This window comes from Eleutherodactylus coqui, chromosome 4, assembly GCF_035609145.1.
Source record: "Eleutherodactylus coqui strain aEleCoq1 chromosome 4, aEleCoq1.hap1, whole genome shotgun sequence".
Classification (NCBI taxonomy): domain Eukaryota; kingdom Metazoa; phylum Chordata; class Amphibia; order Anura; family Eleutherodactylidae; genus Eleutherodactylus; species Eleutherodactylus coqui.
In genome coordinates this window covers 28,662,536-28,682,338 of record NC_089840.1, presented here as the reverse complement: position 1 = coordinate 28,682,338, position 19,803 = coordinate 28,662,536, and the positions used below count along the sequence as shown (strand labels likewise).

Below are 19,803 nucleotides of genomic sequence, written 5' to 3'. Positions count from 1 at the left end.
ATTGATCGGTTTTGGAGTCAAGTTAAATTTAGCTACATCTGTAGATGTCCTACCGGCATTCCAGTTTTGAAGACATCATAAGTAATACAGATACATTTGTTACAAAGCTATTCTATTAATAAAGATACATTTGTTACAATGTTCTTCCGCCGTCTCCGACATGTCAGATGTGCTGGGAAGCTTCTACTTCTCTTTCATCATCTCTTAAATACTTTCAAGACATTTTATAGCTGTCTAGAAATCAAAGTCCGACCTGCGCTTTTTTTGTAGAGAAAACAACAATGCGTAGATTAGACAATGCTATTTCAGACGGTTTGGCATGCTGTCAGTGGCGAGGTGCGCCCGGAGAGGCAGACACAATGATGACAGATATATTAAGTACCTGTGATATAAAGCACTCGCGCTGGAGGGACAGATAGGATTACGCTGCCTGCGTTCGGATACTTTTAATGAGCGAAACTACAATGTAAAATAGTGTCATCCTTTCTAAACATTTTTATTTAACCCTCTGTCGACCAGATCCAGGTCATATGTGGATGTACATACACAATATCATATAGCCTGCTGTAATATCACGTAATACACACGCATGTTATCTTGTAGTGTTACCCTATGGGGCAATAAAATGTTGCAATTCAAGCGTCACTTTGTAAATAAGATTGACGTTGGACGCCTTAAAGGGACATTCCGAGACATTAATTTTGATGACCACTCTTTAGGATTGGCCATCAATATCCATTTGGTGGATGCCTGATTCCCAGCACCCCTGTGATCAGCTGTTTAAAGGGGACATAGCGCTTCAGTGAACCCATATCTTCTTCATTGTATACCTGGCACAGAGCTCTACGGTGGATATAAAAAGTCTACACACCCCTGTTAAAATGTCATGTTTGTGTTATGTTGAAACAAATCCAACAAAAGTTGAATCCTTTTAGTGTGACCCGTTCTCTGTACAATTCCACTGAAAAACAAGCCTTTGGGTGAAAAAAATACAACCTAAAATAAGATGGTTGCATAAATATACACACCCTAAAACTAATCCTTTGTTGATGTACCCTTTGACTTTATGACAGCATTCAGTCCTTTGTGTAGGTGTCCTTCAGCATGGCACATCTTGATTTGGCAATCTTTGTCCAGTCTTCCTTGCAAAAGTGCTCCATATCTGTCAGATTGTGAGGGCATCTTGTGTGTAGTGCCCTCTTCAGGTCAACACATAGATCTTCAATGGGATTCAGGTCTGGGTTCTGCCTGGGTCATTGTGATCTTCTGGTGAAGCCATTCTTTTGATGATTTGGAGATTGCTTTGGGTCGTCCTCTTGCTGAAAGGTGATACTCCTCTTCATCTTCAGTTTTTCACCGAGGCCTGAAGGTTTTGTGCCAAAATGGACTGATATTTGGAACTGTTCAGAATTGCCTCCACCTTGACTTAAGTCATTGTTCCAGCAACTGAAAAACAGCTCCAAGGCATACTGCTTCCTCCACCATCCTCACTCCGGGTTGGTGGACTTCTGTTGATGCTCTGCCCCTAACATACCTTTGGAGTTATGGCCAAAAAGTTCAATCTTGGTCTCATCAGACCATAACATGTTCTCCCACATACTTCTAGCAGACCGTCATCGCTGTGTCCTATGGTAGATTTAATGCCTTGGAGATGTCTTGGCCCCCTTCTCCTGACTGACACCTTCCAACAATCAGATCCCTTTGATGTTCTGTAAGATCTTTATCGACCAACTAAGAAAATGTCAGGAAAATCCTCCTAGAAGAGCGAAGTTTATATGGGGGGAACCAGAATCCCTGTAAATAACAGCAGCGGAGCGCTGACTACTAGTTATGAGTTTAAATGTGATTGGCTAATTCTGAGCACAACCACATCCACAAACATAAGAGGGTGTGAACACTTATGCAACCACATTACTTATTTTTCAATGAAATTGTACTGATAATTATGGGTCACATTGAGGCCTTGGTCAGACGAGCGTTTTGTGTATGCGCATGTACAGGCGCGTTTTAAAAATGGCTCTATTAGAACCAATGCTTTCCAATGAAAGCGGTCACATGTCCGTATACACATATATGATATTGATGATCTATGCTAAAGTCTTGGAAGTCCCTCTAGGAAATAGAAGTAGGTGAAGGCTTCTGCCCCCACCTAGCATTCCTTCCTGCACCTAAGTGGTCTTTAACCCCTTCATAACATGGCCTATATTGGGCTTGTGGACGCAACGATTTTTGGGGGATTTGCATATCCACTTTTCAAAACCCATCCCCTTTTTATTTTCCCATTTACATGGCCATATAAGGCCTTGTTTTTTGCATGAAAAGCAGTAGTTTTTATTGGCTTCATTTTTTGCATTGTATAACTTTTATTACATTTTTTGTGAAGGGAGGGAGAAATAATACCTCAGTTCTGCCATTGTTTTTTGCGTTTCTCTTTACCGTGTTAATCATTCAGCATAAACAACATTAAACTTTTCTCCTGCATGTTGAAACAATTACGGCAATACCGAAATTTTCTCTTTTTTTTTAGGTTTTTCTATTTTTGCACAATAAAAACTCTCTTTTGGATTTTTTTCTCATGGCGTCATTCCAAGATCGATAACTGGTTTTTTTTTGCCATCAATGGAACTCTATGTGGGCTTGTTTTTTGCATGACGAGCTGCAGTTTTTATCGGTACCATTTGGGGTCCATATGGCTTTTTTGACCACTTTTATTGGGAGGCATATGAACTAAATAAGTATTTTGGTTCCATTTTTTAGGTTGTTTTTTCCCCCATTGATTAAATTGGGAGCAAAGCCGTTCTATTACACTTCTGGCTCTGATGTGGACATCTGGCTCTGCTGGACTAACAGTGAGATGGAGGATGAGCTGGTCGACGGGGATCCTGAGCTATACAGTTACGGGGATGTGCCTGGTATGGACTGAAACGGCTGCAGTGTTCACCCGAGTGACCAAGTGGTCACATTCAAGGCAACGTATTAACAGTGGGAGAAGAGTATGCTGAACTTACATGAGGATGGGGCATTTTGTTTGGATACCATGGACAGGGGAATGTTGTCATGTCATCTTGTCCCTTAATTTTAGTAATCTATCTAATATGGGTTACAGATGGGACTATCAGACTACACAGGGCTTACGTGTAGTCTGTTGCCATGGGAATGCATAGCTCTGCATAGGAGCCATATACACAATCTTGTGAAAAATATGTAAATGAGACTATATTCCAAATTGTTTCTTTCTCATTGTAGATACAGATAGACAATACAAGGTCTATCCTGGTGGCAATTTCCCTTTAAAGGTCAAGTGCCTTAAAAAGAGGTATTAAGTTCCGGAGTGAACTTCTATGTCACATTGTCTTTAGCAGCTTTACATCATAATGTTAGCAATTTACTCCAGAGGCTTTTTGAGAGTTTAGAAAAGTGACACGGGTTAAAAATCTAACTTGAAAGACGTTGAGTATCATTACGAGTGCCAAGTACGTATCGGAGAATTTTAGGTCAACTGCCAAGTATGTGGTTAATGCTGCAGAAACACAGCTGGATTAAGCCGCCTGGTAATGAGTGGGGTCGGATTTGCTGGTGTGAAATTGCAGCATATTTTTAATAGGAGAACAAAGAAGTGACAGGTTTCCAGGCATCGGACGCCTCCAGTTGTGCTCCAGACGTCTTATGAAAAAAAATATAGACTGACACAAAGTTGTTACTATTTACCGGAGTCCATCATTAGTAATTGGAAGGCTGGATTCCAGTGCGTCTTACAGATGTAGCCACATCTAAAGTGTAACTGTGCTTAATAAGAGCTTTTGACGGGTCATAGGGACATGTCCAAAGTTTTGGTTGCTGGTGGTCCAGCAGCTGAGACTCCCACGATCGCCAGAATGGGCCACCTAAAGTGTTCGTATGAGTGCTGTCATCGCTCGTTAGTTGAAGTCAAAAGTTTTGTCCCTATGACATGTCAAAAGTTTTTAGAAAGTTAAAGGGGCATTGTGGAGACTGGGCAAAATTTTCATATTTCCCTACTGGTTCCACTAATTATTTCAAATAGTTAGTAGTGCACACAAGAAGAGATAGGACTTGCCCTAACATTCTCGCACATAGTTTTTTTAACTGCCATATTTTGTTTCCTTTAGCTACCAAAATTATTTTTACTGCGTTTTTTTTCCTGTGACATATAGGGTGATTTTTTAAAATATCTTTTTCATTGACTTTTTTTTCTATTTTTTTAGTTTTATTGGGGGTAAAATGCTGAAAAAAATAATTTTTTAAACATTTATAGTTATTTTTTTTTATTTAGTATATTTATGCCAAAATAAAGTATGGGAACAGGTTCCTCTATTTATTTCGGACGTTTTGATATATGGTTTTGGTTTACAGGGCGCATACGGCGACGGTTTTTGTTGGCGTCGGCTTTGCGTTATTTTCTTTCTTATGTATATATTGTTGTTTTATTCTGTAGTATTGCTCTACTTATGTATGGAATTGTGGTTTTTTTACTATCTATGTCCCCCATGACATCAAGCAAGACCTTTTTTCTTTTTATTTGACACTTTTCCCACTGTAGCTGGGGCATCATTAGGTGCCCCAGTTACAGGGTAATACAACCCCTGTAGTGACATTAGTCACTGGCAGAGCAATCCAGAGCCTAGTATGATCCTGCAGCTCTGCTGTAGCAGAGAACCCCAGTGGTCACATGACCACTCCCCCCCCATCCCCCCCCCCCCCCGGGGCTCCCGGAGTAAAAGTTACACCATACTTTCACTTTCAGTACACAGTGCTCATTGAGCGCTGTGTACTTGGGGTAGGAAAAGGCAGGAAAGATTAAAAACCCCTCCTGCCTTCTCCTCCGGGTTATCAGCTATCACTAAAAGCTGACAACCCGTCCTGCCTCTAATTGATTGCAGAAACAGGAGGCTTAAAGCGCCACAGTAATTAAGCCCAGGACCAGGCGCCATAAATTTACCGTGCCTGGTCATTAATGGGTTAATTGCTCTATTTAGTGTTACAGGGGGTTTGGCCAATTCTGAGATTCCCTTTGGAGCCCCAACAGTTCTATGTAGACCCCAGCTAACATACATATTGACATATCAGGACATAACTCTTTCCTTGAAATATACACTGTAAATACATAAAAGCCACAGGGCCAAACAAGGGTTAATGATTTGATCAAATGTATTTCCCGGTGGCGGTGCGCTCGGGCTGAGGCGTCTTCTAAAAGGTATTTTAGAAATAAACACAAACCATCTTCCTGCGCTTCTTTGAGTTTGACATTCAGAAGAGGGTTAGCAATTCTGCAGCGTACCATGAAAAAGGAAACAGTCGTTAAATAGCATATTGTTCTGAAACAGCATTTTCCCATTTCACAGTCTAGTAAACTCACCCCGTGTGACGGATAGGAGATCCAGCCCAGCTCCCCCTGAATCGCCTTAGAATCCAGCAGATTAACTACAAAAGAAAGAGAAAATACCAAATAAATAAACAGATATCTGTCTGCGTCCGGTGAACCTACGAGACGTGTTTATTTGTCGTCCCTGCTCATTTTTTCAGGTGGTCTGGTGGGTCAGAATGAGAAACAGAGAGATGAAATAGAAAGAGTCGGAACACCAGGACCACAAAGGAGTCGGGAGTTTTCAAAACAAACACTCTAGGCGTTCTAGAAAGAAACCGCAGGCAAAATGATTAACCGAGAGCGGCGGAGGATGATTAAAAGGGTATTTTGTGACATTTTTACCTATTTTTGCTATTGATGACTCACAGATCATCAGTAGATCACCAGCAGAGAACAGCCGCTGGGATTCCCACCGATCAACTGATTCCCGATGCTGCTGTCACTATGGACAGCGGAGGAAGCAGAAAGCACTGACCATAGCACAGTGGAATTGTGGATATTGGTGATAGCTGATTGTCTAAAGTAGCTCATTCCAGAGAACTGGTGCAGGTCAGGAAAAGTCTTAATGACTGGAGTGGAAAATTTGAATTATAGAGGATGTTAGTCTAAGAATATTACCGTAGTCGTGTGAGGTAGGGTGATAGAGATGAGGCAGGAGATATAGGGCGGTTCAGCACCGTGGAGAGCTTTATGTATAAGAGTGATACATAAACAATAGGGTGATCCATATCAAAAATCAAAATGAGCCCCCTCCCCATTAATGGGTTTCAACACTCAGGACAGTGTTGGTTTCCCATTTCCACTCATTTTCCTCTACTAACAATGCGGTTTCTCTGGAGATGTGAATTGACTCCTTTACAGCTTCATGCAATGGCAAGGGCGATGAAACCAATCATGGCTGCCTTTCTCCATAGAAGTAACAACAACCAACAGATGGACGCTAGTAAGTTTAGTTGCGTGTTCCTGTAGTGATTTTGCCATCTATCCAAAGTAGAGACACCACTAAATTGTAAATTTGCAGTTTAAGATTTATTATAGACACTACCAATACAGAACAACGTTTCAGGTGCTACAGAGGACCTTCTTCAGACTTGGTTCCTGTCACATGACTTATCTATTTTAGACTATATCTATATAATCTCACATTTTGGTACCAAGCAAAGAAATAAACAAAGCTACTGTATATCCTAGAGCTCGGACTAGCAATTTGTCTAATTAAAAAGTGTTTTTGAAAAGCTTCCTCCAGTTATGCAACTTAACATATCTCCCGCCAGACGTTTAACCCTTTCCAATCCACTGTCTGACGTCTAAAGACATTCTGATTGAAGGCTGTACAGTTTCCGATATCGGAAGACGTCTGTCAGGGTATTCTTACTGTATATTACTGGCCGCTCCGCTGTCGGGGGCCTCTCCAGCATGTCCAATACCGCAGTACTGGCTCTAGCCAGCAGGTGGCACCATTGTTTAATGGCAGAAAGAGAAAACCCCCAGGGAAACCCTGAATCCACAATTGGATTGCAAAGGGTTAAAAGTGACAGTGGGAAGTCTGACTGGAGCGCAGGTAGTCCAATTGCTTACATAACCGTATGCCTGAAAGTGTCCTGTAAAGGAGCTTTGAAAGAAAGGTTTCATGCATTCTATAATTGCCAAAGCTCCTAGAGCGCCTCCTTTCCCGACTGCATCTCCAAAGGTCACTTTTTAAATCTCTAGCGGGAGACACGGTGAACTATATAAATGGAGGCACCTTTTGAAAACCTCATCATAAACTCAACTGCACTGTGTGAACACGGCACATGCAAACTGCATGACCACATATGGTTTAATGCATCCATAACTTCATAGGCCTGACTGTAACATCGTTCGAAAGCTTGTAGAATCTGGTTAGTGAATGACATTTATAGGAAGGAAGTGATTAATGCGGAGCGCTCAACAGAAAACCACTCACATCCTCTTCACGCTGGTATGAACCGAGGTTTAAAGGGCATCTGTCCTGGAAAAAGATATACAGTCAAATCCTACATATACAATATAAAAAAATGATCATAAAATGGCTTATGGAAGGGAATTTAGTCTAATATTATCAATAAAACGTAAAGAGGGAAAGCAAACAGGAAAATCAATATGGTTCCGCTATCAATAACACAACTCAATCCGAATCCAGAACAGCAAGCCTCCCTGCTTAGTAAGAGAAAATCAATGCCTGAGCTCGTTTTCATTAGCGGGATGTGTAGACTGGGCGCAATCAATAGACATTGTGAAAGCAAATGACAGGAAACAGAGGACGGTCCGCTACTTATCACTCGGCTGACACGCTCTGCCCGCTCATATCTAAGTCGTTGCGTTGGCTTTGTGATTGCTCAGCACTTACTACAGATGTATCCACTGCTGATTTCCTTGGGAGAAAGTCAAAGAAAACACTAATAGGGACCACAATTAGAAGTGTCCAAAGTCTTCTTCCTAGAAGATCAGTCTAAGGCTAAGTGCGCATAGTAGCGTAACGTTGAGTTGCAACCAAGACACTCAAGCAGAACTGGCATCGGACAGCACATAGACACCGGTCCAATATACATAGACACAGCACCTTCATTGGCATGTCTTATTGCTCGGAATAGGGCATAAGATGGGTTTTTTCACCATGTAAAGTGTCATTTGGCATAAAAGAAACTTCGGTTTCTTAAAGGGCCACTGCAGCTAAAACACATTTTTTCCATCCCTGCATCCTCAACTGATTGTGTATTGAGGTTTCCTTTGTGTATTGCAGCCACTTCCATGCAGTGCAGCCTCCTGTCTGATCCATCGATTTTTTTACTGTCAGTTACACATCTGTCCCATGATGCATCAGCATAGTATTTGGCCCAATGCACACGCCAGATTTGCATTACGGAATGCAGAGAGGGCGTCTGCCTCCGGATTCCACAGCAAATACTTGCCATGACAGGCAATGTGAAACCAGGTTTCCATGCCCACAAGCGGAAACCAATTGTGATTTTCTATTTTGAGCCGATTCCGTGCGGATGGCTTCCGTTGGAGTCAATGGAAGCCGTCCCTCTTGCGGCCCTTCCACAATCATAATTGCAGAAAGGCCATGTGATCCACATCACTGCCTAGTAACAGAGAGGTCATAACTGTACTGCCTAAGTGCGCCGGCCGGCACATCCGTCGTACAGGAGAAAACACTATCCAGGAAGGCATGTGGAATCAAACCCGGTCGTGTGCATTCGGCCTGAGCTAGAGGCTGTACCATTTATTTATCATTGCCTTCTATACTCACCTAAATAAGCTACAAAGCATAAGTATACAGTGAGGAGGATGAGCTGTGATTTCCTCTACTCTACCTGTGTGACAGGAGCTGTGTGATCATCATCAGTAACTGTGACAGGAGAGTCTATTCTCCCTTGCAGGCAGTTTCTGTGGTAGATCCATGTAATAACATCAAACAAGCTGAGAATTTGACTAGAAAATGAATCCATAAGCCCAAGTAGATCGGAGCTGGTCAGAATTGAGTTCACATGACCATCTGAGAAAAAAGAGACTATGAGAAGAGAGAAACGACTGAGGTAACAATAGCACATTTATATATATGGGGAGGATAGCTACATAATGAATTTTAAAAAAACGATAAAATGAATGGCCAAGCTCTGCCTGTGATTAGCTGAGTACTGTGACCAATCACAGGCAGCACTCAGCTGTCATTTAATGAATGGCTGAGTGCTGCCTGTGATTGGCTGAATGCTCAGCCAATCAGATACAGCCCTTTCAGCAGGCGGGGATCTATCCCCGCATGCTGAAACAGATTCAGAGCAGTGCAGGGAGAAGACAGGCCAGATACGCCTGAGCCCCGGCAGCTGAGGAGAGGTGAGTATATATAATTTTTATTTTTAACACATTTTAGGGATGATTTTCAGGGAAGGGCTTATATTTAAAGGGGAACAGGGGGGAGGCCTCTCTCTCCCTCTCCCCCCCCACTCCCCGCTGCAACCCCCCACTCACCCACGGCACCCCCCGAATCTTTTCGCCCGAGTACGGAAGTACTAGAAAATCGCGGTGCTCGGGTGAAAAAGGGGCGTGGCCGAGTACGTTTGCTCATCTCTATTCATTAAATCTTTTTTTACACTTTTATTTAGTCCCCATACGGAACTTGAACGTGCAATCCTTTGATCACTTGTACTATATGCTGCAATACTTCAGTATTGCAGTAGATAGCAATTTTTAATGTTGCCTTTCAAGGCAGGACTTGAAAGGCATCCATGTGTGGAAATCATGGGAGCCTTCAGAAGGCTCCAGGGTGCCATGCTAGCCCATTGGCATCCTCCATTTGTGCTGTGGGAGGGGGAGAGGCTCTGAGGCCCCCTGGAGGGGGGGGAGGCGTGAGACACGGGAGAAGGCCCACCCGCTGACTGTTTGGACACATGGTCAGCTTTGACCTAAACAGTTAAGTGCTCTCATTACAGCAATTACCAACTGCTAGCTCCTGAGCCTACTCCATACATACTTCAGGACCACGGGAAGTTTATAGTCATTCAGCGGTCCTGAAGTGGTTAATGCTCCATGAAAAATGAACAAAATGACTGGCGTTTTTTTTTCTAGAGCCAACTCTATCTTTCCGCCCAATGGACTTTATTGCTAATATAAAATAATAAACCAAAAGTCTAACCCAACAGAAACCATATAAACCCTAAGAATACAGAAGGGGCAGCATAATCCGCCACTGCAGGACGAGGTTAGGAGCCCGTAAAGGGATCTGGCAATTGTATCCCGAGCCCCCGATATTTAACAAGAAGGATAAATACAGGGAGAACAGGGATTTGGATGCTATTGCTGGCAGCGGCCGCGCCGCGCAGAGCTCACCCGTGTTTGTAAGACGTAGTTAGCAAAGCAAAATATGATTTCTCTATAAATACATAATGGGTTCTTCTTGGCAGCCGGATGTACAGATCCACCGGCCAAAAATAAGTGTTATAGGTGCGCGAAAAAGGGCAGGATAACAAGATAAGAGGAAAACTGCCGGCTGCGCTGGGAGGGAAGGGGTTAAAGACCACACAGAAATGGAGCGTTGTCAAACGTACGGTATTTTTATAAGGTCCTGTAGCGATATGGAATTCGGTTATGATGGGCGCCTCACCGCTATGGGGGATTTAATGTAAGGGCTTCTTCACATGACTGTATTTGCGCGTGGTTTTGCACACCATGTGCAGAGAATAGGACCCAATGATGTGAATGGATTCGATCTCACGAGCGCGTTTTGTGTGCGCCATTCTCGCGTGCATAAAAAATATAGGACTTGTTCTATTTTCCTGTATACTTGCGCACCGAGGGCTCCATAAATGTCTATGGGAAGTGCGACAATGCTCAGCACGCTGCGCAATTTCTTGCAAGAAAGAACACATCTGAACCTCATTAGGCTAAATAGCCTTCTAATCCACGGAAGGGATGTGTGAACTGCACTGCGTGCGCAAAAAGTACAGTACTACGTGACGATACGCACGCAAATCAAACGAATTAACCTCATTAACCCTTTCCAATCCACTGTCTGACGTCTGAAGACATTCTGATTGAAGGCTGTACAGCTGCGATGTTGGAAGACGTCCGGCAGGGTATTCTTACTATATATTATTGGTCGCTCTGTTGTCGGGGGCCTCTCCAGCATGTCCCATACCGCAGTACTGGCTCTAGCCAGCAGGTGGTGCCATTGTATAATGGCAGAAAGAGAAAGCCCCCTAGGAAACCCTGAGTCCAAAATTGGATTGCAAAGGGTTAATAGTGCAAATAAATTGCGCTGAGACAAGCTTATTTACGCGTACGCTTATGTGAGGCCGCCCTAAGACATATCTCTAGGTATCCAATCAGATCCTGCTGGCTCCTTTTAACATGCATAAGCGCTAAAATGCTCGTGATACTCGTGCTATCGCACATATCGACACTTTTCACTGTGCTTTCTGCGCTGCCGGAGACCTTTACATCGGCGCAGGGCACACCAGCGCCATAATTTAAAAGGCTGTGCCAGAGCGCCGAAGTTTGCACAACCAACGGGCCAGAACAGTGATAGTGAAAACGAAACCACTAAAATCAGTGTTTTCGTTTCGTCCGTTATGCGGCCGCGACCATCACATACGCATAGTGGGAAAAAACCACGTTCGTCTATATCCGCCATTGAATGGGGGTGGGGGGAATCCTGCACCAAAATACATGTAAAAATCCGCATCAAACGGCACAACTTTTGGCGTGGAATTTGCGCGGCAAAATGTCCGCTGCAGACACTGTGCAGCCTGAGGGTGCGTTCACATGTCACTGATCTGCTGTGGATATTCTGCAGCTAAAAGTCTTTTTTCACGTATTTTTCCATAGTCTTCTCTTTGGGTAATAAAAACGAAAAAAAAAACTAATGTAACAAATGTGAAAAAACAGCCAAATAATGCCTGTAAAAACAAACAAACGGAAATTTGTTGCTTTTTTTATAGGCCCAAAAAACCCAAAAAGCGTATTTAATGGCGCCGCGCAGCGCATTTACTGGCTATTTCCCTTTAATAATAGGTATTCTGTTCTACTAAACTACAAAACTACAGATCCAAGCAAAATAGTTATTAAGGACTTATCATTCTACACAAAGCACAATCTCCATGTCATGAAGGCAGCCAATAATAGCAATTATTTAATCCGAAATCTGGATTAGAAGGCGATCCGACTTTCCCACAAGTATATATAGTACTTACTTAATACCGAACAATCCACCGGTAAAAACAAACCAATGGAGTTTTGGCAAAAAGTCATTTCATTTTTTTCTTGGTCTGGGAGAATAAAGTTTCTGATTGTGGAGAGCGCCAAGTTGGTGCAGGAGTCTATTATAGGCTGAGCAAAGCCCCCTGGGAAAAGGTATGCAAATAGGAGATAGAGAAGTACTCCACAGCGCTACCTATTGGAAGACGACTTCACTATAAGTCAATGTCCGACCTTTCAACAGGCCTGGCAACATGTCTGAGGGCAGCTTCAGACGACCGTATGCACATTTTGTGCGCCCCCGGGGACCTTCACATCGGCGCAGGATACACCAACGCTGTGATTGAAAAGGCTGTGCAGCTTAATTAATCATTTTGTGGGGATCGGGTACGCATTTGCTCACCCCCATAGACTCCTATATTGCCTTAGCTGTGCAAATGCGCACAAAATAGAGCGAGTTGTGGGTTTTTTTGCGCGCTCAAGCGAAAGTGTGAATGAACCCATTGAAAACAATGGGTTCTACTGTCAGCGCAAGCTGCATGCAAATTTTGCAAATTGTGCGCAAATACGGTCGACTGAAGCCGCCCAAAGACCCACGATCACATGGTAATAGGCGCATTTATGCGTGCATTTGCGCTACGTATTTGCTTGATGCGTGTTGTTTACACACGTGCAAAAAGCACACAAAAATGCTCCCATTGATTGCAATGGGCAATTAGTGTAATTAGTTCAATATGTCTAATTTTCTGTTGCAAATACACAGGAAAATAGAGCATGCTGCGTATTTCTTTACACAAATTTGCCCGCGTGACACCAAGCCAAGCTAGTGTCTTCTCCAGGGTCTCCAGGCCGGTGTAAACAGGCAGTCTATGAACGGCTTCCTGTTTACTGTAATGAAGGCGGGTGGACCGGTACGATCTTCAGCCCGCTCCAACTCCATTCACTCAGTGACGATCGTTCCTGCTTAAAAGCATAGGAGTAATGAGTACGGAGCTGGCCTATCAGACATCTGCGCCCAACAGGTGTAAAAGGGCCTTTCATCATGTTGTAAGGCCTGTTGAAAACTCAAACACTGACTTAAAGGGAAGTAACCTTCCAGTAGGTGGCGCTATGGAGGCATTTTTCCATCCCCTGTTAGCATACCGCTTTCTCCGATATTGCAACAAGATAAGGCCTTAGTCACACGGGCGTTTTTTCACGCGATTTGCACATCGCATGACGGATGCGCATGCGCAAATCGCGTGACCGGCGCCGAAAAATCGGCCCAAAAATCGCCCGAAAATCTGCTCCTAGCCGCGTTTCATTAGAAACGGGCCGGAGCTGTCCAGCGAATTGCATTCGATGGAGCCGGCAATACAGCGGCTCCATTGAATGCAAGCGCTGCGGGCGTGCGCGGGGTTAATTGTCGGGAAGGGGTTAAATATATAACCCCTTACCTGCAATGCATCCTTAAATGTGAAAAAATTAAAAAAAAGGATGTACTCACCTGCTCCCGGCAGCTGGAGATCCCGGCGGTCGGCCTGCAGTGGGTGTGAAGGAGGTGTGACTCAGGCTTGCCCCTGATTGGCTCAGCGCTGAGCCAATCAGAAGCAAGTCTCAGTCACACCCATTCATGAATTCATGAATGGGTGTGACTGAGCTCAGCCTCTGATTGGCTCAGGCTGAGCCAATCAGGGGCAAGCCTGAGTCACACCTCCTTCACACCCACTGCAGGCCGACCGCCGGGATCTCCAGCTGCCGGGAGCAGGTGAGAACATCCTTTTTTTTTTATTTTTTCACATTTAAGGATGCATTGCAGGTAAGGGGTTATATATTTAACCCCTTCCCGACAATTAACCCCGCGCACGCCGGCAGCCCATTGCTTTCAATGGAGCGGCTGTATTGCCGCTCCATTGAATTCAATGGGCAAACATCGTTCTTCTCTGCCACAGCTGTTACAGCTGTGGCAGAGAAGAATGATTTATCTTCTATATGTTCTCAATGGGGTCGGCGCTGCTGCCGCCGGCCCCGTTGAGCGCATATAGAGAAGAGAACAGGAATCGCAGATCGCAGATAGGTGCGATCTGCGATTTCTGTTCTCTAATTTATCGGACGAGCGCATAAAAAGCGCTCATGTGTCCGATACCATTGCAAAGCAATGGTTTTAAAAAGTCGCCGGACGCATGCGCATGCGCAAATCGCGGCAATAAACGCCCGTGTGACTAAGCCCTAAGATTGTAGCATAGAAGGTTCTCGGGGATCTTCTTCCGGCTGTACTACATGGCTCAGTGGAGCACTGGATGCAATCAATGTCAACATTTGCATGGAGTTTGCATGTTCTCCCCATGTTTGTGGGTTTCCTACAGTGCATGCTAAAAGCATATGGAAACTGTAGGTCAGTTGGCTTCTTTGGCTGCAGCGAGTGTTCCCGGGATATAGATATCAGATGAGGGTGACAATCTGTGTACAGCGCTACAGAATGTGTTGGAACTATATAAGAAGACAAGTGGTTTACTGGAGTCAAGGGGAAATAATTGTTTTTGTTGTAGACTAAGGATACGTATTAACCCTCTTGCACCAGAATTCTGGCATTAAAATTGCAACTTTTTGAAGTTTTGTGCACTTTTAAACAATGGGTGGGACCTACCATTATGAGGCGTGGCCAAGCTCAGACCACCAGAAACGGACATAGCTCATGGATGAAACCTGACAGATCTCATGGCTGGCTAGACTGGCACATGTAGGTGCCACCAGCTGTGACTAATATCTTGTGTCTCTTACATTTGTCACTCTTCACACTTCACTTAGACCATTGTAAGATGTAAATCTGCTCCAATACGTATTGTTTAAAATATTTGCTTTATTTCGGTTTTCCTTGTTATTCATAATTCTCTATCAGCCTTGGAACATTCGAGGTCTAAACCGTCAGCGGTATTTATTACCCTTTTACAAGCCATTAGTATTTATTACTTTAATATTGGGGATTAAGCCTTGTCCTCTGCGAAGTCGTCTTGAGCCCGACTCACTTTTATATCGGATCCCACCATTTTCACTTCATTTAAAGCGTAATATGTAGTGGTCAGTAAGAGGACATCGCCGGCTGTTTGGCAGCTGACCAAAGGCTCATTTACTTGTAGCTTTATTCGTCAGATGATAATGCTTTTCCCCACAACAATATAGTAACATAGTATGTTGGGCTGAATGAAGACAATGTGCATCCAGTTCAGCCTGTTTCAGCCCCTAGTTGATCCAGAGGAAGGCAAAAACCCCAAAAGGCAGAAGCCAATTAGCCCATTTGGGGGAAAATTCCTTCCCGACTCCATAATAGTAATCAGAACAATCCCTGGATCAACCTTTGATAGTTCCTACCTGAATATAAGACCCAGAACAACAACCCTGTTGGTTACCTAATGTGTATATCCTGTCATATCCTTCCGCTCGAGAAAGACATCTAGTCCCCTCTTAAACTCCTCAATGGATTTTGCCATCACCACGTCCTCAGGCAGAGAGTTCCACAGTCTCACTGCTCTTACAGTAAAGAACCGCCTTCTGTGTTGGTGATAAAACCTTCTTTCTTCTAGATGTAGCAGATGCCCTCTTGTTACTATCATAGTCCTGGGTACAAAAAAGATCATGGGAGAGATCCTTGTATTGTCCCCTCATGTATTTATACATAGTTATATGATTGCCCATTAGACGTCTTTTTTCCAGGGTAAAAAGTCCTAATTTTGATAGTGAGAGTGGCCAAACTAAGGCATACTCAGCAGTCATATATTCCCGGAGTCCATTGCAACTGCTTATAATACATTAAAGAAACCAAAAATGGGAAGGACCCAAAGAAACAATCCAAATTTGCCCCCATCTACACTTGCATGGTCAGTGATTGACTATAATGGCTTGTTATGCCATAGCCAAGTGGCGCCAACATGAAACAAACTGGCATGACACGGTTCTACCATCACTTCTACCTCATCTTAGCAACAGATACAGATAGACATGAGACACAGAGTTATACTCAGTGTAAGGCTTGAAGGGATGGTGCATGATAAAGGGATTTGAAGATCGACCATCAAATTGGGAATTATTGCCCCGTGAAGCCCTCTGCTGGGCATCACACAGTTTTTGAAGACTATCTGGAGTGTTCCTTTAAAGGGGTATTCCAGGCACAAACTAACATTTTAAAATCTAATGTACATTATCACAATACGCCACATTGTAATAGGTTCACTGTACCAGTTCTAGCTACTTTCTTCATTTCCTGTGTCATGTGACCCTCCGCCTGAAAAAAAATATCTCTACTTCCTCCGACAACTTGTCAACATTTGCTACTTCCTCCCCTGTCCATAGTCCCAACTTCCTGTGAGCAGTGCCTGATGGGAGGACAAAAGCAGAAGCACTAAGTTCAACTGGCTTTCTCTGGTACTCTGAAAGGGAGGTTGATGCTAGTAAGTTGTAGGCCCTGTAAGTTGGCTGGGAGACAAGCGCTATGCATGCTGGGAGTTGTATGTTGCTGTGTTTATTGCAGAAGTGGTGCATGTACTGGATGAAGAAAAGGGTCTAGAGCATCAAATAAAAGGTGCAGGTTGGTGCTACTTAGCCTCTTAGAGTTCAGCATTTTCAGAATTTCCATTTTGAGCGTGGAAAACCCCCTTAAGCTACATTTATGGTCTTATAATAATATTGTAAAGTACATGTTCCAAAATGGTCAAATCCACAGAATTCCCATTATAGAAGAAATTGCTGTGTTAAAGTCAGGTGTTGGCGTTGTTTGATGGCATCGGCTCACGGATGGATGCAGTCAGCGGCCAGGATCAATTAGAATGAACAGAGGGCTCTTATTTGCAATTCCACCTTTGGACTGCTGATTGGTCGCTCTAATATCTCCATATTTTCTAATTAGGAATCTTGTTATAGATGAAATATTTGTATTCCGCTCCTGAAAAGACAGAGCAGTAACATCTGTGCCGAATCATAGCAAATAGGAATCTATTACACACTCATTGCCAAAGTTGTGGGAGAAGGCTGAATCAAGCCAAACGGTTTTATGAGCGGGTCAACCAAACGGCAGTATAGAAAAGCAACATGTTCAGTAATTACGCCAAATTACACCGAATAATGGACTTTTTATGGAAAAATAGAGAAAACCTAGAAATACCGTGCGCACAATATTATAATTTTCAGTTTAGACCCAAGTCGTTTAACACAAGCACCACAGAGGCCAAATGACAAAATGATTCCAAAGCCACTAAACCAAGAATAAACAGTGAAGCAGTATGAAATAATACCGCAAAGCAAATACATTCACAATGTGCCCATGGCACAACCTTCACGAGGAAACCTCTCACTTTACTGAAACGGGTCAAATCAACCCAAACTCCATATGGAGATGGGGATGTCAAAGAGGAGATTCAGGACCCCATCTATGAGCCAGAGCAGAGAACCACTAAGAGTGTCCTTCAGTCTGTTGGATTCAGCCCAGCCAACAGTCCAGGAAATTTGGGGTTGACCACGAAGGGGATTTACTCCAAAAATGATCGGTTTGCGGAAGTTCCAAGGCATTGTGAGGTGGGTCCCATGGGGGGGGGGGGGGGGGGGGGATTTCGAGGGTTAGAAAATATAGTTGATTTCTTCCAGACAGAGCATCACCCTTGTCCATGGGGTTGTGTGTAGAGATGAGCGAACGTACTCGTCCGAGCTTGATGCTCGCTCAAGTATTAGGGTACTTGAGATGCTCGTTACTCAAGATGAGCACCACGCGGTACTCGAGTCAATTCCATTTCCTTCCCTGCATGTTTTTCGCCATTTTCTGGCCAATGATATTGCAGCTAAGCTCCAATGAAGTGAATGGGAGCTGAGCTGCAATACCAGGCACAACCCACGGCAAGGTGCTGCTGTGGTTGGAAGAAAGCAGCCATGATTTTATAATGCACAACCCCTTTAAATGTTCCAAATTATGTTGGCACCTAATCATATATTACATAGTCAACCATTCCAAATTTATGTTGGCAACTACCAAGTGCATTTATTACATAGTCAACAATTCATTTAAAAGGCCGGCATGAAATATCACATTTCTTCTGCAGCGGCTGAGCTCCCCACAATTGATAACAGCTGAGCGCCTGCCCTTCCCTTTAAATAGTTCAAGACTCATTTTTAGTTATTTTATCATTTTAGGACAAATAACAAACTATTTTAGGCAGTTCTAACAATGTTTCAGCTAGAAAAAAATATTTTCCTGACCCTACACTAATGAAGAGTTGGTATGTAAACCCAGGAAGGGTTTAGAGACAAGCAGAACAAAGTGGGAGTATATAATATGAGCAATGGAACAAAAGAAATCTAGTATGTCAATATAACAGTAGTGAAAAAAGCAAATACCAGTGTCTGTGATTTACCGGTCACAGACATTACCTCCAGTGTACTAATGTCTTTAGAACATCTACCGCCATATTAGCTCTCATGACATAAATTCCTGTGTCACCCAGAGGATTCTCCCTTTCCCTTTTTACTGCTGGTTAAACAAAGACAAAATCTCTATCATATTGCGCAGAGACAAGTTTAAGGGCTCAGTCAGACGGGCGTTTTTGTTTTTTTTTAAATTCAATGAATGGCTGAGCGCTGCCTCTAATTGGCTGAGCGCTGTGACCAATCAAAGGCAGCGCTCAGCTGTCATTCAAGGAATACCTGAGTGCCTTTTTTTTACGGCAGCTAGGAATAATTTTCAGTGAAGGGCTTATATTTCAAGCCCTTCCCTTAAAATCACTGCAGGCGTTGCCGGCAGCCCATTGTTTTCAATGGGGCCAGCGGCAGTGGGCACGGAGCTACAGTCACGCACATTTTGAAGATGCGTAGAATGCTTTTTTTGCAAAAAAACAACGCTCATCTGACTGAGCCCTAAGGGCACAGCCAGATGGAGGTGTTTTATTTGCGTTGAGATTGAACGCTTATTAAAGAACCGGTTTTTGTAAAAGCGTTCATATGCAAGGAATTTGCAGCACAAAACGGCGCTCACCAAAAAAGATAGAACATGCACTATCTTCGGTGCATGCCGGCAGGAGTTTCCATTGACTCCTATGGGAGCAGTAGTTAATGGAAACTCCTGCGCTGCCAATAGCTTCCCTGATGCTTACAGCAGGACATTAAAAAGGTTATTCTAGCCAGAAGCACCTTTTAAATGTCCTGCTGTTAACTCCTGCTAGTACCTGTGGGGATGAGGGGACTCCCTGCGGGTTCCGTTACTCCCTGCGGGAACTGACAGGATTTTACAATGGGACATTTAAAAGGTGCTTCTGGGCAGCACCTTTCAAAAGTCCTGCTGTAAGCAGCGGTGTATTCCTACTGTCCCTCTGCTGGGCAATTCCCCAGCAGTGGGGGGCAGTAGGGGACTCCCCCCACCTCTCTTCCCAAGGGAATTCCCAATAGCGGGGAGAGAGAGGGGGGTCAGGTTTCAGGGCTCCCCCCCCCCCCCCGAGAGCATAGGAGGAGGAGGCAGGTCTAGAAGGACATGCCTCTGGCCCTAACTCTAGCCACACCCCCTCCATGGCTTGCTATGGGGATTCTCTGTGTGAATCCCCATAGAAAACCATGGAGGGGTGTGGCTAGGGGCAGGACTAAGGGGGACAGGTCCCCCTAGCCTTGCCTCCTCCTCCCATGCTTTCCTGGGAAGCCCTTGGGATTTCTTCATAGACAGCACTGCTATGGGGGATTTCCCCCAAGCAGGGACAGTG

General features: G+C 43.9%; 1 protein-coding gene across 1 annotated transcript in view; it reads right to left on the bottom strand.

The window, feature by feature from the left end:
* The window catches only part of EPHA3 (EPH receptor A3), a 375,419-nt gene that overhangs the window by 306,924 nt on the left and 48,692 nt on the right, over window positions 1–19,803 (bottom strand). The window contains exon 2 of the mRNA XM_066599150.1: window positions 5,375–5,439. Coding sequence (XP_066455247.1) covers window positions 5,375–5,439 — 65 coding nt within the window. The remainder of the gene's footprint in view (window positions 1–5,374; window positions 5,440–19,803) is intronic.